Source organism: Coenobita brevimanus, chromosome 99 (genome assembly GCF_032717465.1).
Source record: "Coenobita brevimanus isolate Jiangsu-jjx chromosome 99, ASM3271746v2, whole genome shotgun sequence".
Taxonomy (NCBI): Eukaryota; Metazoa; Arthropoda; class Malacostraca; order Decapoda; family Coenobitidae; genus Coenobita; species Coenobita brevimanus.
Genome location: NC_137052.1, coordinates 7,586,995 through 7,612,364, shown reverse-complemented (window position 1 = coordinate 7,612,364; position 25,370 = coordinate 7,586,995). Strand labels below are relative to the sequence as shown.

Genomic DNA, 25,370 nt, shown 5'->3' with positions numbered 1-25,370 from the left:
TGCTTTAGGGGCATTCCATTCCATTCCTGTTCAGAGCTTGTATGCTGAGTCTGGTTTGCCCTCCTTATCGCATCGTCGTGATGAACTGACCCTTCGTTATTATTACAGACTTAATCAACATTCCTCGTCCAGTTTTCTTTCTACATCCATTCCATCCAATCCATCCCGGACACCTTTCTACCAACGGTACTCCTTTTTACATAGAGTAGATGATTTGTCCCGCTCTTTATCTCTTCCTTCTCCTCGCGTTTTTCCATATCACCTTCGTTCCTTTCCTCCGTGGCTTATTCCACCCCCAAGTAAATGCTCCTCTGTTCTCCCTGCAACTAAATCCTCTACCTCCCCATCTCACCTACGATCTCTCTTCTATCACCATTTGTCTTGTCATTCGTCAGCCACACCCATTTATACAGGCGGCTCGAAGTCCTCTGGTGGCACGAGTTTTGCAGTTTTGTTTCCCAATAGTTCATATCAATCCCGTCTCCCTGATGTTGCTAGTATTTTCAGTGCAGAATTATTTGCTCTTTTGATTGCTGTTCGATATATTTTTTCTTAACAGATCTCATCTTTTGTTATATTCACGGACTCCCTTAGTGCCCTTTTTAGCCTCCAGACCATTCCCGCAGCCAACCAACTTGTTCTTAAATTTCAGGAGTGGTTGTACAGGATTGCTACCAGGAAGAAAGTAGTCATCTTTTGTTGGGTTCCGAGCCATGTTGGTATTGCAGGAAATGAACAGGTGGATTTTTTGGCCAGGTCAGCAGCGTCTAACACATTATCCTCCAGCTGTCTCCCAGTAGGTGACTTTTTTCCATCTCTCTCTTTGTCACTTAAGAGTCGATGGCAATTGGAGTGGTCCCATGTTACTAATAATAAGCTGAGTTCCATTAAGCCCACTGTTTCGCCTTGGTCATTTTCCTCCTATCCTAACAGACGGTGGGAGACAGCGTTAGCACGTTTGCGTTTAGGCCATACCCGTCTTACACATGGCTATTTGATGGCTAGTGGAGTACCTCCTCTTTGCTCCTACTGTCAGGTTCTACTTACTGTAGAACATCTCCTACTGGACTGCCCTCGATACTCTGCTGAGCGTCACCGTGCTTTCCCTTTCCTTGATAACTTACACCATCCACATTCATTTGCTGATCTTCTAGGTGAATCCACCCACGTTTCGGTTACCGCTCTCATATCCTTTTTGTCACGTATCCGTATGCTTTCCTCCATATGATTGCTTTACCTGACCGATATCAATGATTTCTTCTTTAGTGCCATATGGCCTTTGCTGCCTGGCACTAGTTTTCCTATTCAATCAATCTCTCTCTCTCTCTCTCTCTCTCTCTCTCTCTCTCTCTCTCTCTCTCTCTCTCTCTCTCGCTCTCTCTTTGTTACTTTCACTTTTTCTTTCCTGACGGAGGAGTTATGAGGAAAAGATGTGCAAGAAATGAGTAAATTGATTGAAGGGAAAATAATACAAGGAATAAACTCACTTGTACCCGATTGTAGAAATGATAAAAGAAAGAAGGAAAAACGGCTATGGTTCTACAAGCATGCCAAAGGAGCAGCCAGGAAAAACCACTTTGCTTGGGAACGTTACCAAAAAGTCAAATCTAAACTGAATTACAAAGAATATATTAAGGAAAGGAATACATGCACAGAGGTTCTGAGGAATCTGTTTCAGGAAGTGAAAAGAAATTCAAAAGCGCTGTATAAATACGTAAACAGTAGTAAAAGAATCACAGACCACGTAAGAAGAGTAACAAAACGTGAAAGCACAGAAACGACTAGTAACAAGGATATAACAAATGAGCTGAAGAGTTTCTTAATTCAGTTTTTACTCAAGAGGATGACCAAACTGAAATAATGCTAAATGATTTCATTTGTCTAAATTATTGCAATGAAGTACAGGATGCCTTTGACTCCAGTGACAGAGAACGTCAAGAAGAATTAACAGCTACCTGTACTGAAAAGTCTCTAGTGAAAAGCAAACTTCATCATCATCATTCGAACCTCCTTTCCCACCCTAGGGCAGGGTGAGGAGTAACAATGTCCAGACAGCCCAAATCTGTCCAATCCAATGGGCAACGCTTCCATTCACTCACTGTTCAAGCTCCCGGAAGCCTGGCTCTCTGATACGCCAAAAACATTCATCATGTTCTGTAGCTTCACATAAACGTATCCGATAGAGTCAGTCTGGACGCTGTCACGTTCAAAAGGGGTGCCTGATCATGCGTTTCTCCTCACAGTATTCATCCAGCCAGATCGATCTTTTGTCAGTCCCTTAGCCTCACCGACTGCCTCTCTTCCTCACACACTCATCCATCATATCCCTCCACCTTCTCCTTGGCCTACGTCGCCTCCTCCCTCCTTCAAATTCACTCACACATACTTTTTTCACAACTCTATTTTTATCCATTCTTTCCACATGACAATACCATCTCAGTACACTCTCTCCGATTCTGATGTCCACAGATTTCCTCACTGCACATCTTTCACGAATCACATTATTTCGTATCCTATGCACTCTCTGTATTCCACATATATTCCTCTGCAGTCCCATCTCCACTGCTCTCACTCTTGACTTTTCATTTTCATGCCACACCACAGTCTCACATCATATGTTAAAGTTGGCACTAACACCCCTTCATGTAAATCTCGTTCAGCAGCAACACTCAAGCCTCTGATTCTTATCAAGGCTTTCATTGTACCAGCTACTTTCCTTCCTTGTGTCACTCTACTTTCCACTTCTTTTGCAAATTATCTTCTCTTTTCTATCACTGTACCCAGGTATTTGAACTCTCACCGATTCCAGTCTCTCTCCAGTCACTGTAACATGAAACTAGGAGTCACCTTCTCTCTCTATAACCATCACTGTACTCTTTTCCCATTTACTATCAAGGCACGACACTCACAGACGTCAGCAAAACTCTGCACTAGTCTACCACGGTCTTGTCCCGTATGAGGAGTAGACTGTAGCACCAGTCGAGCAGGGCAGTACTCCCAAGGTGCATGGAAAGCTGATGACAGGGAGAGCTGGTGCTCCCGTTTCATCAGCCCTCGAGACTATTCCCTGACCACCCCTCCTTTGCTGAACTTTTTCAGTGTTTCAGTAACACAGAGAGTAGGCCAGCATGCTCTCCAATACAAGTTTCTCTGTCAACACCAAACTACATGCACACTACACATTACACTTCCTTTTCAAAATTAAAAAAAGAAAAATGACGTTATTAAATCAGGCTTGGGATCCCCAGGGGGAGGGGACCATAAATTCCCGCACTATCTGCCCCTCTCCCTGCGACGACTCAGAGAGATGCCTGGAACCACTGTCTGACTCACTTCTTCATTTCTGCAGCATTCACGGCCTTTCCTCTAACTTTCTGTTGAACATCACCTCTCCTCCTCTAAACCTCACCTTCTCGTCCTGACAGAGACTCAGCTGTCTATGGCAACTGACAGTAAACCCTTTTCTGGTTCCTCCTACTTTCTCTATTTTCATTTCAAAACCAAAGATGGCTGTTCTGTATATGTACGCAGCGATTGATCTTGCTCTCGTGTTCTTGAAGTTGATTCTTCTGAATTCTCTACTCTCTGGCATCGGCTTTCTCGTCATTCTCTGACTAAATATATCTGCGCTGTTTACTTATCTCCTAATTCTACTGACTATGAAAATTTTTCGACTATCTTACTTCTACAAGGGAACACATTCTATCCATTTCTACTTTCTCTGAAATCTTCATTCTACGAGATTTTAATGTTCACCATCACCTTTGCTCTCCTTTCACTGATCCACTTGGTGAATAAGCCTACATCATTTCCATCCTTAATGACCTAGAGCAGCTTGTACAGCACCCTACCCGTATCCCTAACCACCTTGAAGTGAGCTCCAACATTCTTCCTTACAACTAATCCTTCTGTTTACACTGATAATCTTTCCTCTCCGTTGGGCTCCTCCGATCACAACCTTATTACTTTGACCTGTCCTATCGCTCCGGTACGCCCTGTGGACCCTCCAAAGAAACGTCGACTGTGGCATTTTGGAGCTGCGAATTGGGAGGCCCTCAGGCAGTACTTTTTTTGATATCCCCTGAAATGATTATTGCTTCCATGGCCGGGAGCCACCTGAGTGTGCATTGTGCATTATGGAGGTTATTCTCTCGGGCAAGGAAGCATAGATTCCCTTCACATATCCTTTCACTGTTGCAAGAAAGCCTCGGTTTAATCAGGCTTGTTCTAATGCTGTCCGCAACAAGGAGAGGGCCTATAAAAGGTACCAAAGCCAACCCACCCCTGAATCACATCTTGTTTATGTTTCTGCCCCAAATCGTGCTAAGTCTGTTCTTCACTCTACTAAATATAATTTCATCCGTACTAAATGCTCTCAATTCTCCAACTCGAATTCTTCCCGCTCCTTTTGGCACCTTGCCAAAAACCTTTATAACAACTTTACCTCATCATCCTTCCCTTCTCTTTTCTATTCTGATGGCTCTGTAGCTATTTCTTTTACTGATGAAGCAGATCTCTTCGCTCAGACTTTCTCCTCCAATTCCACCTTAGACAATTCCGGTGTTGTTCCTCCATCACTTCCCCCCTCTGACTTCCTCATGGCTGACATTAAAATTTCTTCAGCTGATGTATTTTCTGTCATCACTGGCCTTGATACTAACAAGGCACATGGGCCTGATGGAGTCCCTCCTGTCGTCCTCAAGAACTGTGCTTCTGTGCATACACCCTGCCTAGGTAAACTCTTTAGAATTTGTCTGTCAACTTGGACCTTTCCTTCTTGCTGGAAATTTGCTCTCATTCAGTCTGTCCCAAAGAAGGATGACCATTCCCAAACCTCTAACTATCGTCCAATTGCTTTAACATCCTATGTCTCAAAAGTTTTTGAATCATTTCTTAACATAAAAATTTAAAAGCATCTTTCCTTTCACAAACTGCTTTCTGATCGTCAGTATGGGTTCCGTCAGGGACGCTCCACCGGCGATCTTCTCACCTACCTTTCAAACTCCTGGTCATCCTCCTTTAGGGACTTTGGTGAAAGCTTTGCCATTGTACCTGACATCTCAAAGGCTTTCGAACGAGTCTGGCATAAATCTTTAATATGCAAACTGCCCTCTTACGGTTTCTATCTATCTGTGCCTACATCTATAGCTTCCTTTCTGGTCGTTCTATAGCCGCTGTTGTAGAAGGCCATCGTTCTTCTCCTAGATTTCTCAACAGTGGTGTTCCTCAGAGTTCTATCCTATCACCAACTCTCTTCATTTTATTCATCAACGATCTTCTAAGCTGTACATCTGACCCTATCCACTCGTACGCAGATGATTCCACCCATCACCTTTCCATTTGGTTCCCGAAACGTCCATCTCAGCAGTTGCTTCAACAAACAAGGGATGAGGCTATGGCACACCTAATGTCTGATTTGGCTCGTATCTCTGACTGGGGTAAAAATAATGTTGTTTTTAATGCATCAAAAACTCAGTTTTTACACCTATCGACTCGACAGAATCTTCCACAGGAATACCCACTAATATTTAATAATATCCAGCTCAATCCTGCATTACCTTTGAAAATGCTTGGGGTTTCATGCACAGTTGTTGACTTTATACACGGGTTTTATTCGCCCCTGTGTAGAGTACAACTCTCATGTGTGGGGAGGATCCCCGCATACAGCTTTTCTTAATAGGGTGGAGTCAAAGATTTTTTGTCTCATCATCTCTTCTCCACTTACTGGCTCCATTCAACCTCTCTTTCTTCGTCAACTGTTGCACATTTATCTCTTTTCTATCGCTACTTCAATGGTCACTGTTCCTCTGAACTGTCTGCTTGCATCCCTCCACCTCTACGATGGGTGCTTAGCACTCGTCTAGCAACAAACTCTCATCCCTTTTCTGTCCAACTCTCTAATGCAAGAATTAACCATTACTTCCAGTCCTTCATTTATGCAACAGGTCAACTCTGGAACTGTCTCCCTCTGTCTGTATTTCTTACTTCCTATGATCTCCAGTCTTTCAAACGTAGTGTGTCCAGGCATCTCGAAATGAACGGATCTTGAATTTGGCGCTCTTTTGTATTGTTTTTGTTCTCTTCTCGGCAGGAACGGTTTGCAAGCCCCTGGTCTTTGGTTCCTTCTTTCCTGCATGAAAAAAATGCAACTGTACTGCATCATCAGCATACAATAAATTTGAGATATTCCATCCATCATCATTCATTACCAGCGCCATCCCCCTCTCCATTACTTATTTTTTTACTTCGCTCATCACCCCAGCCATCATATATTGAACAACCATGGGGACATCACACAACCTTGTCGCACGCCCACACCAATCATGAACCATTCACTCAGATGCCCATTTACCCTTGTAGATACTTTACTGCCATCGTAAAAACGCTTGACGGCACCTAGCAGCTTACCATCTATGCCGTACATGCACAAAACTTTCCACAATTCTTCTCTGTCTACTTTGTCGTATGCTTTTTCCAAATCCATCATGAACACTTTATGGTCATTCTCACAAGCCTTCTGCACTATCTGTCTCACTCCAGATATTTCATCCACACATCCTCTGCCACTTCTAAAGCCACCATGTTCATCATTCACCAGGACATCTGGTATCTCTCTTCCTTTCTCTATAATATTTCTTCCATATACCTTCCCTGCTACACTGAATATGCTTATTAGTTGATAATTCTTGTACTCACTTTGCTCACTTTTAATTTTGTACAGGGGTACAATCACAGCCTTTTTCCACTCTGCTGGCACCGTTTCACTCATCCATGCCTTCCTACATATCTCCAACAAGCACTTCATTCTGCTCTCTCCACTACACTTAATCATCTCTGTATACACCTCATCAACCCCCAGTTGTTTTCCCATTTTCTCAACGTTCTTTCCACGCTGACGGGGGTCACCTTGACGTGGTGGCGGGGCCTGAAGCGTGGCTGGCAATGCCACCTACTCGGGAGGTCTGCCTACCTTTGTAGGGTTCGGTATTTCTCGGCCTCGTGGACCAAACACCCCCTACATCACTGGTGGAGGAGGCCTGCTGGTGATGCTAGTCCCTGTCCACTTGCCATCTAGGGCAGGACTGTTGCCTCCTCACGTGTTTGCCGTGCGTGGCATCCCGTAATGCTGGGAGACGGGAGTCCTGGAGGTTGAGCGAAGCTGCACGGTGCACCCTGCAGCTAGCAATACACCTCTTTGGTCCCTTATTCTGGCTAGACGGGTGGCCTGGTTGTACCCGACCAGGTCAATCGGCTGGTCATGCGTTGGCTAGGGTCAAGTGGGCACTGGGGGGCCTGGTGGCTCCTATCGTCCTGGAGTCACCCTTGCCAAGGTCCCCCAGTGGTTACCCACGTATACTCTCCTGCTACCTCTGGGGTCGCCAGTGGTGTTGTCCCTGGCATACGACCTCCCCTTGTTGGGCTTTATGGTGGGTGGAGGAGTGGGGGAATGAAGGTTTTGTTAAAGCACATGGCCACCAAAAAAATTTCATTGACGATTCTGGCTCTGTCCCTGGCGACTCCCTTATTGCCACCTTGGAGCCTTAGCAGGCCCCTGGTGAATGTCCTCCTTTGCCCCAGCTTTCAACTGGGACTGGGAGGCGGTCATGCCGGGTAGGTACGGCTCTGGGGTTGAACGGAGAAGAACTGGTGTCGGCTTCTTATGCAAAGTATCTGGTTCTGAAATCCTCCATAGGAGGGTCAGTTCTAGATGTTGACATCTTTGAGCTGCATCGTGCCATAGTGTCAGTTTGTGGAAGAGATCCCAAGATCTCTTCCCAGGGGGATGGAAGCATTCTCATTGAGGTATCCACCCCAGAGGAGAGCTCCCGGCTAATGAACTTGACCTCTGTTGCTAGTTCTGATGTTACCTGTGTTCCTCATGGAACCTTCAACCAGAGTAAGGGAGTCATTTTCTCTCATGACATCCTCTGATACTCAGAGGAACGATTGTTGGAAGAGCTGTGGTCGTTTGGTGTGGTGAAGGTTGAACGCCTTCCAAAAAAAGAGAGATGGGATCTTGAATCCAAGTCCAACATTGTTCTTGACATTTAATAAATTGACATTGTCTAGGTCCGAGAAACTGGCATGGCTATTGCTTCCTGTGAAGCCGTATGTGCCAACCCCAAAGCGCTGTTTTCACTGCCAAGGGTATGGACATGTTAGCCGATTTTGCCGCCGCTCACAGGCTGGCCTTCCTGGTGTCTATACCTCCTGTGGCAGACCAAGTCATGCCAATGACTGTCCAGGACCCCTTAAATGCTATCACTGTGGGGGCCCTCATGCGGTATCTTCCAAAAACTGTCCTCGCTACTGCCTGGAAAAGGAGATTTTATCGATTCGAACACTTGAGAAGGTTTCATTCCCTGAGGCTAAGAAGAAAGCCCAGACTCACTTCTTTCAGCCCGGTGTTACCTATGCTTCTGTCCTTTCTGGAATACCAGTACACAGCCCTATGACTCAGAGACAGCCTCAACCCAATCCAGTGCCCACTGCATCATCTGGTGCTTTGCGGGATGCTGTCCCTATCGTTCATACTATTTGTGAAAATGAACCTCGCGCACCCCCTACTGTGACTGTTTCTGCCCCCACTTCGGTGGCTGATGACTTGCACACTTCTGTGGTGATGACTGATGTCCACGTTGACCAGACTCCTTCTCCTGTCCTACCCAGTCTGCCCAAGGCTCTACCTGTACCTGGCAAACGTCACCATTGTTCGTCAGAGTCCTCTGAGCATGAAGACCGGCCACCTAAGGTCTCTGTTGTCGACCCTTCTGTCAACACCTCTTCTCTTCCCTCTGCTCAGCAGGCTGAGGGGCCTACCCAGGCGACATCTGAAACAGCAGGTTCACCTCCGGTTCCATCCCCACCTGGGGATGTTGTTGGACAGCTCTTTGGTGTTTCAGATCTGCAGGATAGGATGGCCTCCTCAAATGATTCGAATCCTGTGGACTCTACTTCCACTTCTGGGGCTTGTGGTAAGAGCACTGGCCGTCCTACACCTTCAAAAACAGCCTCCAAGCCACCTTCCAAACAAACTGGTATGCCCACTCAAAGAAGGAGTGTTGTAAAACTTACTTCCTCAGCCTCTCGTTTACCCACGGATGTTCGACAGAGGGTGCAGGTTTCTGGTGCTGGGCAAGCCCCTGTGAAGGGCCTTCATAAGCATCAATCCAAACCCTCTCGCTTGTCAGGTGTACAGTCTCGCACTTAGTCATCCTTCCTCCATTATGGGTTCTATCATCCAGTGGAACTGTCGAGGTTTACGCGCTAACTATGAGGAACTTTGTCATCTTGTTTCTCAATTTACTCCTCTGTGCATGTGCATCCAGGAGACCATGGTAGGTGATGCTGTTCCTTCTGGTCCTTCTGGTTACCATGCCTTTTATTCAGATCCTGTACCAGGTCAAGGTCGTCATGGAGGTGCTGCTATTTTCCTTCGCCAGGATATTCCGTACAGTCATATGGACATCTCTACTCCTCTGCAGGCTGTCGCTGTCCGGATGTTTATACGTTGGCAGTATACAGTTTGCAGTCTTTATCTACCTCCCAGTGCTGTTGTTGAAAGGGTGGATCTGGAACGCCTTATTCGTGGCCTTCCTTCTCCGTTTTTGTTACTGGGAGATATGAATGGACACCATCCACTATGGGGAAACAGTGAGGCCAACCCTCGGGGTGTCATGCTTGCCTCTTTAATGGAAGATGAGGGGTTGGGCATTTTCACAGAAGGATGGAGATACGCCTTCAGCTTGCCACCGTCGGCGCCTAGAGTCTCGTGATCTCAGTTTTACCTCTGCTGGGGGAGGGCCTTACAATGTTCCATTTTCAATCTCTGAACTCCAGGCAGCACTGTCGCAGTGCCATGACTCTTCTCCTGGTTATGATGATATTCCTTATGCCTTTTTAAGTCACCTGTCTCATGAGTCCCTTTTGTTTTTGCTTTCTCTGTTTAATAAGATCTGGTGTTCTGGGGAGTTTCCGGCTAGCTGGGGTGTTGCTGTGGTTATCCCCATCCCCAAACCACATAAGGACCACCTACAGGCAACGAATTATCGGCCTATTTCTCTAACGTCATGTATATGTAAAGTTCTGGAAAAGATGGTCAGTGTTAGGCTTGTTAAGTTTTTGGAGAAAGGTGACTTCTTATCCCCTGCCCAGTTTGGTTTTTGAACAATGCAATCTACTTCTGATGCACTGCTGTCCTTGGAATCTTCTGTGTGTGAGGCTTTCTCCACTAACAAACACCAGATCACGGTCTTCTTTGAACTGGAGAAGGCATATGACACTGCCTGGCGTCATGGTGTTTTACTCTCTCTTCATGAGTTTGGTGTTCATGGACGCTTGCCTATTTTTATTCAACAATTTTTATCTAACCGAATTTTAAGGGTGCGAGTGGGAGGAGTGCTTTCTAATGCCCGACCACTAGAAGAAGGAGTACCACAGGGGAGTATCCTCAGTGTTACTCTGTTTGCTGTAGCCATTAACAGCGTCATCAGTGTACTTTCTGATGGTGTACGAGGATCACTATATGTCGATGACCTCTCGATTTCCTTCACCGCGTCTAGAATGTCTCTGATAGAGAGGAAGTTGCAGCTGGCTCTCAATAGAATTTCTGACTGGGCAGAATCAAGCGATTTTCATTTTTCTTCAGCAGAGACAGTGGCTATGCATTTTTGTCGTCTTCGAGGGTTTCACCCAGACCCTGACTTGTATCTCTATGGTAGGAGAATATCCTGTGTGGAAGAGACGCGGTTTCTGGGTCTTCTGTTTGGTAGAAGATTAACCTGGGTTCCTCATATTCGTTCTGTTAAGGTGGCTTGTCTTAAAGCTTTGAGTCTTTTGAGGGTTTTAGCTCATACCTCTTGGTGTGCTGACCGTCAGACCCTCCTCCTCTTGCATAGGTCTCTTATTCATGAGGGTTCTGTCCCCGTCTACACTGACGGGTCTAAAACTGATACTAGAGTAGGATTTGGTGTTGTCTTCCCTTCCTTTAGTAGGTGCGATAGCCTTCCTGGCATTACTTCAGTGTATACGGCAGAACCGACTGCAATTTTATATGCTCATAAAATTATTTTATTATTTTGAGTGTTTTATTCCTACTAAAAGATATTAACTCTTTTTTGAATAGGCACTTTTTATTTTGCCATGTCTTTTACTTTGTCATCCGGCGGCATATGACCCTGGCAGTTGCACTGCCAGATTTTAATTATTTTCAATCAATCAATCATCTCAGCGTTCTTCACATGTGTGAGTGTCACGTTTCCTATCACTGCATTCCTTCTCTGCACACCCCCAAAACCAATCATGTTTACATCGGCTTTGCTCTCTCTATTCCCATTCATCAGGCTTTCGAAATACTTTCCATCTGGTCCATGCTTCATCGCCATGGGTTAATAATCTACCACTTACATCCCTCACACTTTCACATTTCTTTCCGCTCTCACTTCTACATTTCCGCACCTCTTTCCAGAATAACTTTCTAGTTTCAAAGTAATTTGCATTCATTTTTCTTCCTAAATCATCATTTACCTCCTTCTTTTTCCTCTTAACTAGTCTCTTTACGTGCTTCTTGCTCTCAATATATTCAATTCTTATTTCAATTGAACCCCTGTCCTGTAACCACTCTAGCCATTTCTTCCTCTTCTCCTCCACTGCTCTCTTAACCTCTCGATTCCACCAGGCCGTAAATTTCTTCTTTGTTGTTACTCTTGCCACACCACACACCGGCTTAACATTCCTAACTAACAATCCCTATATACGTTCCACATGCTGTCCAGATCCAATAAATTCCAATTCACTGATTTTAACTCCTCCCCTACTTTGGTCCTGTATTCATCTGCCATTTCTTTGACCCTCAGCTTCTCGACTTGCAGTCTCTCTCCCTGACTGCTTCTCTTTCTTCTGATCCACCTCACTCCTCTCAGCTTAATCTTGCATACCCCAATCATATGATCTGACAGACCTCGACATCGTCCTCTCATGGCCTCGTATCAGCAACCATTCCCAGCATCGACCTCTCTACAAGCACATAATCAATCAGGCTCCTTTCAACCCGATACCTGTTCCCTCTATACCATGTGTATTTATGTGCATATTTGTCTTTGAAATAAAAGTTAAAAATGCACAACTTCCTTTCCTGACACATCCTTCAGTGGTTTCCCATTATCGTTTTCTCCTGGCACTCCATTACAACCCATTATGTCATCTTCAGGAGCAAAAAAACAAACTTAAGAGATTAAGTGGTATACAGCACAGGACCTGCCAACATCCACCCTAAGGTACTTAAGGAACTTGCAAATGAATTTTGTGAACCACTGACTATTCTGTATGAACATTCCTTAAGACTGCAACCATACTTCTGAGTTGGAAGTGACTGTTTCACCCATACACAAGATCGGAAATAGATCACAAGCAGGAACTTACAGAGCAGTGAGCCACACATGCGTAATTTGCAAAGTATTTGAAGAAATTTTAAGAGAAAAAATTGTAGCTTATGTACAGTAGGAAAAAGAAATATACTGTGTGAAAATCAGCATGCCTTTCGAAGTGGCAGATCATGTTTAAATAATTTACTAGAAACATTATGTGATTGGACAGATATGCATGATGAAAATCAGCCTTTTGATGTCATTTACTTTGATCTTGAAAAGACTTTCGACACTGAACTACAGAAAAGACTAATTTACAAGTTTGAGGGAGCAGGAATTGGAGGTAATATCTTGAGGTGGACAAAATATTTCTTACATAACAGAATACAGAGAGTTAGAGTAAATGGAGAACTGTCTGACCTGGCAGAAGTGACACGTGAAGTCTCACAGGGTTCAGTGTTGGGGGCAATACTGTTCCTAATATATATATAAATGACCTCCCAAAGAATCTTAGTTCCAAATGCAAAATTTTTGCACACGACACAAAAATAGCCTATATAACACTGTAGGAACAGTGAGAGAAAAACAGTTATTGCAAGAAGATGTAGATGAGACGATGGTTCCATCAAATAATTGACTTAAAATTCAGTGACTCAAAATGCAAGACCATGCATGTGGGAAGAACCAATCCAAAATATAACTAGAGTATAATATTGGGGAATATGTGCTGACGCAGGTTACAGAAGAAAAGGCTCTGGGAGGGATACTTAGTGATGACTTAAAGGCTGATGCCCACATAGTTAAGACTGTGTCGAAATTGAACAGGATCTTGGTCTATTAAAAAGAACTTTCAAAGATTTTTAAAAGATGTAATAAAACACAAACAAAAGGCACTTTCATGCACTGGATTGTATATGATTGGTATAAGCTACCTGAAAATATTGTGAGCGCTATTTTAGTAAATGTTTTAAAAGGAAGATAAGACAAATTTAAATTAGATACAGAAATGGAGGTAGGCAATAGGATCTATGAAGATCAGTAGTGAAATCCAGTGGATTATAGTGGTAAGTTATATTGGTAAATCTACTTTCACTCTCCCCCTCCCCTTCTCTTTTTCCCCGCCTGTAACCCCTACCCATCTCCAAATTTAGGCCCTTATGGTGCGCGGATGGGTCTGTCTTGGGGAAAACATAGTGGAACATGAAGCAGGATCATCACCCACCTCCTCCCAAATATTTTTGTATCTTTTTTTTTTTATTTTTTTTATTCTGATACCATATTCTCTAACTAGTTATTACTGTAACATTCAGGAAATGCATTTGCAGTTTTTTTTTTTAACTCTTGTTATAATTTTTTGTGTGTGACACCATCTTTATTTACGGATTTTTAAGGACTGGTGTTATGTGTTTATGATCAAATTGCTGCACACATTCTAGTCGTTGACTTCTACCATTCCCAAGTTACCTGTGTCTCATACTGTGATGATCCAGGCAACTTCACAGCCTATTTCCAAGAGCACTTTATCTAACAGACTTTTACACCATTCCACTTTTCATTATTGTCTTCGGAAAGGTAAGCACATGGTATAATTTAAGAACACATTGGACCCCCTCTCAAGTCTTATTTAAAACTGTTTTCTACCTTTGGACTGATTCAGAGACGTTGTTTATCAGATTTAGCATATTATTTTAGCAATAAAACATGGAAAATTGGCCTAAAAGACAACTATGGTGATAGGTAACCTAACATAACCTATAGGGATATACTGTAAGTTGAGACCAAATCAGTCCTAACAATTTCACCAGATTTACCAACTTTGCTATGAAGAATCAGCTAAAGTAGAAAAGCAAATTAATGTCAGTTGATTTGTAGCTCTTTGTAGGTGTCTAACATTAAGGCCAATCAAAAGCACAATTTGCACAACAAAAAATGTATAATTGATTAAAAGATTAGGGTAACCACCACAAAACAATTTTTTATTACCAAAAATAATTTTGTAAATTTTGAATAAATGTACCGATTTTATTCTTGTATATATTATCACACCAATTTTATTACAGGTATTTACCCAGATGGATCGATACCAATGAATTATGAATATCTGGGATGACTTGGATCACCAAGATCAACTTGAAGCCAAAACTGGAGCCAAGAGAATTGCTGCACGGCAAATTCTTAGAATTATTCCAGGTAATAATGGAGGATACCTCCAATTAATTTCTCCATACATTCATCTGTACATTCTACAGGCTCCCTAGAGCTTTAACTCTATTCTTGTGTTAACTATTTTCTACATTCTCATGTTCAATAATATATTCTTATGAAGGTTTTGAGCATTCGTGTACCTTTAATATTTCACACCTAAGTATTGAGTTTTTAGGTCTTTCTTTCTGTGTACTGTATTTTGAATTTCTTTAAATTGGATTCTTCTGAAAGTTTTGGAGATTCCGTTTTGTCCTTAACCCATATGTATTATTATCTCTCAGTGACTTGAGCATCGTGTTAAGCCTGTCCTTTCCCCAGATCGGATGGACCCTTTTACTGCCATGAGTGAGGAGGAGTTTGTAAATCGTTGCAGACTGACAAAACATGTGATGTCTGAGGTTATTCAGAAAATTTTGGATCAACTTCCTGTCACTCCTGATAGAAGAGGTATTTCCCTTTTTAATATCGTTTCAGCCAAAAACACAATTACGATATTTTGATCCGTTTTTTTTTTTTTAATCGGTATTTTAGACAATTCTAAGACGTTTTTCTTCTGTGGCACTTTTGTTGCAAATTATTTGTATTTTACTTATGAAATACAAATAGATTAGGTTAGGTTAGGTTATCTTCAAGGGTAAAATAAAAAACAATTTGCGACGAAAATGCCCTAGAAGTAGTGTCTTAGAACTGTCTAAAATACTGAAAAGACGACCAAAATCTCGCAATTATGTTATGGGTTGAAACTATAATTTTACTGTACTTCCTAATAATTACATCATAACTTATGCAAATTTTCAGTGGCTCGAACACTTCTGTGTGTAATTTCTTATTTTACTCCTATTACAAGAGAGATATTAACCCTTCATGGACCAGGGGTTGCCAAGTTACATAGAAGGCCAATGGGGGTTCCGGTGGACCCCAAAACTTACTGGTGGATTTCTGCCATATGCCTAAAGTTATATCTACTAAACTTTGTACATATGTTGCCCCAGACACGGCACGTGAAACGAACCCACCAAGTGTCCCTTTTGGTTTTAGTTTTGTTTTTATTATGATTTTAAAATTATTTCATTTTATCAGAATTTTATTAAAGTTTGAGTATGGAAGTACTGATCCTACACTTTTTTGAATGTCTGATTGTCAGTATTCTTGGAACATGTTCTCAACATAATAAGTCCATGTAGAAAGTAAATTAGCATGATCATAAAATAAAACTATCCTTATAATGTTCAAATTTGATACAAAGATTTTTTTTTTGTTTTTTTTATCAGCATCTTCTGTATTATACCATCACTTGCATTATCAGTACCATTATCATCAGCACTCGAGACTCAATACTACTCACACTAATTTCACTGTCTGATAGTTCAAGCACTTCATAATCATCAGTGATGGATATAGATAAATCACAGACTGAATCATTTTTTTCTTGGTCATCTTCAGTCACCGCTATTGAGGAATAAAACTTTGACACTCGTATTGACATTGTCCTTAATGTTTATAATCTGAAGTATCTGAAAAATATATATATAAAAAAATTGTCACACGAAAGGCCAGATTGGGTCCTAGCAGACCCCTCTAACATTTATTGCAATGTTACTCCTAAGTGGTGTGAGATTTTTTGGAACATATATAATAACCATCTACAATAAAAAACATGGGGGCCAGGTTGTGAAAATATAAAATGGCTTAATGGCAACATTTTAAAAACATGCTGGTGTCCGCAGGGACCCGATTGGCTCACGAAGGGTTAAAAAGTTATTGTTAGAAATGCATCTTCATTTTAGTTGTACAGTAGGTGCCAAATGGGCCAGAACATAATAGGCATGTTGTATTGCTTGTATTTCATATGTAAAATAATGTTTACCCCTATACAAGATAAACTGAGCGAGGTGGTTTGTTTAGATATTTTCTTTCATTATAGGTTGTCCTTCTCCCTTTGGGGCTAAGATACAAATAAATATGTGTATGTGGATGGGTGAATTGGGAGTGTGTCGTCCTGTCTTGGCTACCTCCCTTTCTTTGAGGGAAGCAGCCTAGGTATATGGATAGACAGGTTGTCCTTTCGGTCAGTTTTCGGCAATTCACATCACTCGATCCTGACATAACCACGTTGCAGACCACGTTAATTTGAATGTCTTCTATATATTTGTTTGTGGTAATATATATATATATATATATATATATATATATATATATATATATATATATATATATATATATATAAAATGTGAATATTCTATAGGTCTATTTAATTACCTCGGATCTCCGCCAATATCTGCCACTAGCCGGCCATAATATTTAACTCTCTTAACACGCATTTTTTACATTTGAAAGCTGGCTGTCAAAGGCAATTGAGGGAAGGTTGGATTAGGATAGGTTAGGTTTGGTTAAATCATTAAGTTTCCCATTGTTTTGACACGAGATACACTGACGCCTCCAGTTGGAGCGATGGTTGGTAATCAACGCTGCCAGTCGGTGAGATCAACGGTAAACATTGCCTCGGGCGACCTGGCTGCTTCCTTAACTACCCCAAAATAGGTATATTTTATCTTAGGCAGACCTAATCTCCAAAACGATTAATTTCCAACAAAAATGAAGCTCAGATTCATTCAAATCACACTAAAATCGACCAGAAGATATATTTTTTGTTTCGAAATCGAGTGATGTGAAGTACCGAAAATTGACCGTCCTGTCCCCTCCCCCCCCACCTTCAGGTATTGATAGCTGTGCGTTGTATGGAAACTGGGGTCACCAGCCGTCCAATGGTGACTGCTAGGATATCTCCCAGATCAAAGTCAGCCAGTGCCTGAAAGCTGTGTTAAGAGTAATTGCCAGTAAGAGTGGCCGCTACATACTCTTTCCTACTGCCAATGATATTCAAAGAACACTTCATGAATTTTACAAAATTGTAAGGATGCCAGGAGTAATAGGTGCAATTGATTGTACCCACATTCCAATATTGATGCCATCAGTTGATAATTCAGAAGTTTTCAGATGCAGGAAAGTTTCTCTCTCTCTCTCTCTCTCTCTCTCTCTCTCTCTCTCTCTCTCTCTCTCTCTCTCTCTCTCTCTCTCATCCAGGCCATCTGTGAGCCAGATTTGATGTTTTACAATGTTGTTTCACGATGGCCTGGGAGTGTCCATGATAGTAGATTATTTGAAAAGAGCAGGATTTGTGAGGAGCTTTAAGACGGCTTATTACCAGGCCATCTCCTAGGGGATAGCGGGTATCCCTCCAGGAAATACCTTTTGACACCTGTTGGCAACCCAAACAACCGACAGGATGAGGCATATAACTTAAACCAAAGCAAAACTAGAAACACGACTGAAAGAGTATTTGGTGTTCTGAAAAAGAGGTTTGTGTACTTATCATTACCAGTCAGGACAAATTTGGACACCACAAAAGCAATAATCGTTGATTCTATGGTTCTCCACAATCTGGCTGTATTACCAATAGAAGTAACGCCGGAGGTTGGAGAAATTGATCCAGAGAATGATGGACATAAATTACTCAATGAAATTAATATAACACTGCAAGGAAGAGTAATCAATCAATCAATCATTTCCTGTGGCACCCTCGGGGATGCACAGGGCCTCGATGAACTCACACCACAACATCCTATCTTGTGCTAACTCCTCAAGATCTCCCCAACACTCATCTCCAGCTTCCCGTCTCATTGTCCTCACCCACGTCTCTTTTGGCCTTCCTCTACCTCTCCTACCAAGTGCCACCCACCCTGGTGTACCTTGTACTATTCCCTGTCTCCTATACACATGTCCTAGCCACTTCCATCGTGAGAATCTAACATATTCATCGACCGGCTGCACTCCCGTTATTTCTCTAATTCTACTATTTGGTATCCTTTCCCACCACTTAACTCCTAATATTCTTCTAAGTGCTTTGTTTTCAAACACCAAGAATTTATTTTCCAAAGTCACTGTGCTGTACCAAGACTCGTGTCCATAAATTAAGATACTCCTAACCATTACCTTATAAAGTTTGATTTTTGTATGCACAGAAAAATTGTTATTATTCCAAATATTTTTAAGCATTCCCATTGCCTGATTAGCCTTCTTTAACCTTTCCTCGAATTCAAAGTTCAAAGAACCATCCTTGGCTAAATAAGTACCTAAATATTTAAACCTATCAACTTGCTTTACAACCATACCTCCAATTACACATTCCTGCTCATTTTCCATATTCATATTGATTATTTCAGTTTTTCCACAATTAATAACCAAACCCACCTTGCGACCTTCACTCGCCAAACAGTCTAACACTCTCTGCATCTCTTCTGGCCCATCACAAATCAAAACTATATCATCTGCATAATCTAAATCCAAAAGTTTCCTGTTCTCTCCTCAAAGTATACCTGCACCGGTTTCTGTTCCAACGCGTTTCATAATGTAATCAATGACCAATATAAATAGTAAAGGTGATACAACACCATCTTGAATTACTCCGGACTTGACTTCAAACGAATCACTCAGACAACCATCAACCATCACTTTACAAAATGTGTCCTCATGCATGTTCATAATGACCCTCACAAACTCCTCTGGTATTCCATATGTCACATGATCTTCCCCATAGTCTCTCTCGAAACACTATCAAAAGCCTTTTCAAAATCAACAAAACAAAGACTTAACGGTACTCTCATTTCAATAACTTGCTGCATCAAATGCCTAACTATAAAGATCTGATCATTGCAACCACGACCCTTTTTAAAACCAGCCTGTTCATCCCTCAGAATACCCTCAACCACCGGCTCCAACCTATTTAACAACACTCTACTGAAAACTTTCAAAGCTATCGGTGACAAAGAGATTCCCCTCCAATTACCACATTCACTCAGGTCTCCCTTCTTCGGAACTTTAACAATTACACCATTCTTCCAAACTGATGGTAGTAACCCCGTCACCCATATCTTATTGAATAGCTTGGTCAAGATCATTATTAATCTATCCCCCTCCACTTTAAACATTTCCGGAAATAAACCATCCTCCCCTGGTGCCTTATTATTCTTTAACTGTTTTACTGCTTTCTCCACTTCTGCAAGCCTCAACTCTCCTGTTTCTATATTTAAATCTTCCTGAGCAGACGGTATATCCTCTTCTGGTGGTATTGGTCTATTAAGAACTGTCTCAAAATGCTCTTTCCATCTATTTTTAATATCTCCATCTTTGGTCAATAAATTTCCTTCCCTGTCTCTAACTGGTATTTCCTTGCGTTTACCTGCATTACCACTCGGTTCTCTAATCGATTCATATGCTATTCTTTGACTCTGTCCATCATTTTTGTTTATTAAGATTTCAGTCTCTGCAACCTTTTCATCCACACATCTTCTTTTATCTCTCCTAGCTAACCTTCTTACTTCTGAATTCAAACTCCAGTACGCAGCTCTTGCTAATTCAATCTCTCGTTCATCAACGCATTGCATCTCACTCCTCAATTTAGCCTCACCTCTCTTTTTTATCATATCCCACGTTTCCTCTGATATCCATTTCTTTCTTCTGAATCTATGTCTCCTTCCAATCGTACATTCAGCAGTCTCATGCAAAACTTTGTTCACATCCTCCCACATCTCATCTACACTTCTCTCCCCCTCTTCCAATGTTTCCAACACCAAAAACCTATTTCTGCATTCTAATCTGAATTCCTCCTTTTCTTCTCCTTCCCTTCTAAGCTTAAAATATCGTATCTACCAACACCAGAGTTTTCCTTCTTCTGATTTTTAAGTTTAAACCTTATTTTTGCAATGCTGAGTTGATGGTCACTACCAATATCCGCTCCCCGTTTAACATGAACATCTAGCAGAGAACTTCTATGCCTCCTACTGATAGCGATGTGATCAATCTGATTTTTATATTTTCCACACGGCGACACCGAAGTTGTCTTGTGTATATTTCAATGCTGAAAGAGTGTGCCCCCGATGACTAAGTCATTTGCTATACAGAAGCTTCCAAACCTCACTCCGTTTTCACTCATCCTGCTACCAACTCCCATCTTACTCATAAATGCCTCAAATCCCTCATTTGAACAGCCCATTACTGCATTAAAGTCTCCAACGCAGATCAAAACATCATGTCTAGGTACCCTTCCTACTCCTTCTTGCAACTTTTCATAAAATGTGTCTTTCCTTTCATCGAGTGCATCATTAGTAGGTGCATAACACACAAACAGACTGATGTTGCCATGATTTGATTTAAACCGTGCGTATAACAATCGCTCATCTATACGATCCCACTCACATAAAGCCTTATTTACTTACAACCCAGCAACAATCCTACTCCCTGATAATGCATTCCATCCTGTCGGCCAGATATCAATAAACGTATACCATCCTCCAAATCCAACTTATCGACTCCAGTTAATCTAGTTCTGTCAGAGCACAAATATCAAGTCCGTAATTTTGAAAAACCTTCACTAACTCATCGATTTTACCGTCATGATTTAGCGTTCTCACATTCCAGTTACCAATTTTAATTGTATTTTTTGCATTAACAAAGGAATTAGATTGTAATTGAGGCAACCGTGAGATTCTTAGCACCCCCTGCCCATTTAAGGGCTGCACGGGACTGGGGGCCATTATTGTTCTTTCAGAGTCCATCAAGGTTTCTTTGGCTAACTTCCTGAACACCTCGCCATTGTGTTGCAGTCGCAGAAGGCAGCTAACTTGCCTGATTGCCCACACCCAAAAGACCCAGCTATGCTGTAGCCTGTCACGTGCTGGCATGCTTCCCAGCCATTTCACTCTCAAGGAGTTCCTCTGCCTGAGAAAGCAACCACCCCCCTGCTCCCGAGGGCTTTTGATCTGTGTAGGTAGAGGGCGATCACTCCCGCACTAGCCATATACAGTGTATATACAGTGTATAGGCTACACTCACCACAAATAATAAGAGAATACTATCGAAGATAGTCCCTGCTATACTACTGTTCATCATGCCATAATTCAATTAGTTAATATTTGGTCACATAAAACTGAACTCTTCTTTGAAAGCAGTGATAGGCAACAGGGAAGTGAGCATGGAAGGAAAAAAGTGTCTGCATGACAGTATCAACTCTAACGTATGGAAGTGAACCATGGACATTGTTGGAAGGACACAAGCCAAGAGTGAGAGCAGTGGAAATGAGTTATCTGAGAGAAGCATGTGGGTTACATGGAGAGACAGACTGGCAAATGAGGAAGTGAAGGAGCGTTGTGGTGTGACGTGGATGTGATAGAAAGCTTTAGGAGAAATACGTTGAGGTGCTTTGGCCATGTGGAAAGAATGGAGAGCGAGAGACTAACGAGGAGTGTATGTGAGTAAGGTGGCGAAGGGGAAGAGGGAGGGGGAGGCCGAGGATGAGATAGAGGGATGGAGTGGAGAGGTATATGAGAGAGGTGTATGTGAGCCTGGTGGGGGGGGGGACCGTGAAATGGCAGGGGACAGGGCTTCGTAGTGGCAATTTGTTTGTGGCCACCCGTTACGGGATTATGGCGTCTGGCAATAGATAGATAGATAAAGCTGAGCTGATAATTTTCTTATTTATGTTATTTAGTAAGAATAAGACATAATATATTTTGAACAATGAATGTTGTTAATAGAGTATTTGAATTAAGCTATCTATCCGTAATCCAATAAGGGATGGCCACAAACATATCGCCTCTATGTCGCACCATCCCCCGCCATTTCACTGCACTGCTCCCAGCTCACACCCCCGTCTCTCATATACCTCTCCACTTCATCTCTCCATCTCATCCTTGGCCCCTCCCCTCCCTCTCTCCTTCTCCACCTCACTCACATACACTCTTTTCGTCAGTCTCTCGCTCTCAGTCCTTTGCACATGGCCAAACCACCTCAGTGTGTTTCTCCTATTGCTTTCTATCGCATACTCATCCACACCACAACGCTCCTTCACTTTCTCATTTGTCAGTCTCTCTCTCCATGTGACTCCACATGCTTCTCTCAAGTAACTCATTTCCACTGCTCTCACTCTTGACTTCTGTCCCTCCAACAAGGCCCAAGCTTCAGTTGCATACGTCAGAGTTGGTGTCACAATACTGTCATGCAGTAACTTTTTCATTTCCTTGCTCACTTCCCTGTTTCTTATCACTACTTTCAAAGAACCAGCAACGTTTCTTCCTTGCTGTACCCTTACAAGCACTTCACCCTCTACACTTCCATCCTTACTCATCACACTAACCTAGAATTTAAACGCACTCGCATTTTCCATTTCCTCCTCATCCAACCTCACTGTACATTCAGTGATTTCATTTCTTTCAAAGACCATAACTTCGCTCACCCCTACATTCACCTTTAGATTCCGTTTCTTACGCACTCTCCTAAACTCATTCACCAAGCCTTGCAGCTCCCCTTCTTCTTCATTTAACAACACATTATCATCTGCAAACAACAGTAGAGGGAGTTTCTACACACTGCCCTCTCTCATTAGGGCCGCTCCAACATCCACTGCCCTGCCTTGTACCTCTTTTATAACCATATCCATATACAGATTGAACAACCATGGAGACATGACATCCCTGTTTTAATCCAACCTTCAAATAGAAAAATTCACTCAGTTCACTGTCCACATGCACTGCAGCCATAGCACCCTCATACATACTCTTCACGGCATTGAACAACTTCTCGTATGTTCCATATACTCCAAATACTTTCCACAGTCCTTTTCCGTTCACCCTGTCATATGCTTTCTCCAAATCCATGAAGGCCGCATACAATTTCTTTCTCCTCTAGAAACTTTTCTACTAAAGAAGAATGAATATCTGATCTACACAACCTCTTCCCTTCCTAAAGCCTCCCTATTCTTCCCCAATTAATTTATGTGTTAGTTCCCTACTGTAACTCCGTCAGTAACTATGCTACCATATGCTTTTCCTAATACACTAAGAAGACAAATGACCCTTTGATTACCACACACTTCTTTTTCCTCTTTTCCTTTGTACGGGGGAATAATTATACCTGACTTCCAATCCTCCGGGACTCTACCTTCCTCCCAGGCTAATCTGCAAATCTGCACATCCATTCTACTACTATCTCTCCTCCATGTTTCAGCATTTCACCACACACTCCATCAGTTCTTGGGCTTTCCCCATTCTGATTTTCTTCACTGTTTCCACAACTTCCATCTTACTGATTTCTTCCTCTCTTCTCTCATTTCTCCTTCTCCCAGCCATTCCCCAGCTACTTCTACGTGCATTCCTTTCATTCTCTATGTTCAACAGTTCCTTAAAGTGTCCTCTCCATATGCTCACTTTTTGTCCCTTCTCCACTATGGTGGTACTACTCTAAACTGGCGACTAGGGTGGGGCGCCAACCTCTGTACAGTGTTGCCACGTTTTCCATACCCGCAATGCCTCTCTCTCTCTCTCTCTCTCTCTCTCTCTCTCTGCTATGGTGGTACCATTCTTAAGTGGCGGTTTAGGTGGGGCACGAACCTCTGTACAGTGTTGCCACGTGTTCCATCCCCGCTATGTGAACGGCTCTGATATATGTAATGGGCATCACAATAAGATAAACACATAAGAATATAATGGTAACGTGTGTATTATAATATATGAAAGAACAGTAAACTTGTTATCCGTAAAATATTTATACGGCAATACAGAAACGTGGCATAAATATTTTACAGTGTTGCTTAAAAAAAAGTAGTCATTTTTATTGGCTGTTACCGTATTTCTGGGGTTGGTAATAATGTCACAATTATGCTTATAAGATAATGTGCAGGAAAATAAGTAAAAATATGTTAATTTCTTAGTAAAAAAAAAAATACTACATTAAACCCTCGTGAGAGGCAACACTCACACACACCCAGTCCCACCTGGCCAGAGCTTCGTCTATCCTAGGCCTGTTTGGGGACACTTAAAAAAAGATGCGCCAAGACTTTAACCTCCTGGGTGGCGTGGAAATAAAGTCAAATTTACAATATGTACATTATAACGTAAAAGAAAATAACCAAAATGTATCCTAAAATACCACAGACGAGAGAGAGAGAGAGAGAGAGAGAGAGAGAGAGAGAGAGGGAGGGAGGGGGGGATAGCAGACCAGGGGCAGTGTTGAGTGCAGCTGAGTGAGAGATGGAGGAAGGGAGGGAACGAAAGAGAGAGAGAGTGATTGAATGAAAATAAATCATGGCGCCACAATAGTGAGGTCATCTGGTGCCATATGTAAAACAATAACATTTTTAAATATAATTAGATATAATAAAAACAAAAATAAAGAAATGAAAGCACTCATAAAAGAAACATAATTCCCAAGGGTGACGCACATCTCCCCCCAGGAGAGAGAGAGAGAGGCATCGGGGGTATGGAAAAAGTGGCAACACTGTACAGAGGTTGGTGCCCCACCCAAACCACCAGTTATGAATGGTACCACCATAGGGGATGTGCGTTACCCTGGGGAATTTTGTTTCTTTTATGAGTGACTGTCATAAACTTGTACTTTCATTTCTTTATTTTGTTTTTATTATATCTAATTATATTTAAAAATATTATTGTTTTACATATGGCGCCAGATGACCTTGCTGTTGTGGCGCCATCATTTGTTTTCATTCAGTCATTCTCTCCTTCCTTCCCTCCCTTTCTACATCTCTCCCTCAGCTTGACAATGCACTCAACACTGCCCCTGGCCTGCTTTCTCCCAGCCTTCTCTCTCTTTCTCTCTCTGTCTCTCTCATCTATGGTATTTTAGGATACATTTTGGGTATTTTCTTTTACATTATATTGTACATTATATTTAGCTTGACTATGTGGATGCGAGGAGTGGGCTAGTTGAGCTGCCATCCTGAGTCAAGGA

General features: G+C 42.1%; 1 protein-coding gene and 1 long non-coding RNA gene across 2 annotated transcripts in view; one reads left to right on the top strand and one right to left on the bottom strand.

The window, feature by feature from the left end:
• LOC145414369 (uncharacterized) overlaps positions 1-25,370 on the bottom strand; it is a 471,209-nt gene that overhangs the window by 255,871 nt on the left and 189,968 nt on the right. The gene's annotated exons all lie outside the window — the stretch shown is intronic.
• The window catches only part of LOC145414420 (uncharacterized), a 45,004-nt gene that overhangs the window by 15,358 nt on the left and 4,276 nt on the right, over positions 1-25,370 (top strand). Inside the window, exons 2-3 of the mRNA XM_080283955.1 lie at positions 14,426-14,555; positions 14,889-15,017. Of these exons, the coding sequence (XP_080140081.1) occupies positions 14,459-14,555; positions 14,889-15,017 (226 nt within the window). The 5' untranslated portion in view covers positions 14,426-14,458. The remainder of the gene's footprint in view (positions 1-14,425; positions 14,556-14,888; positions 15,018-25,370) is intronic.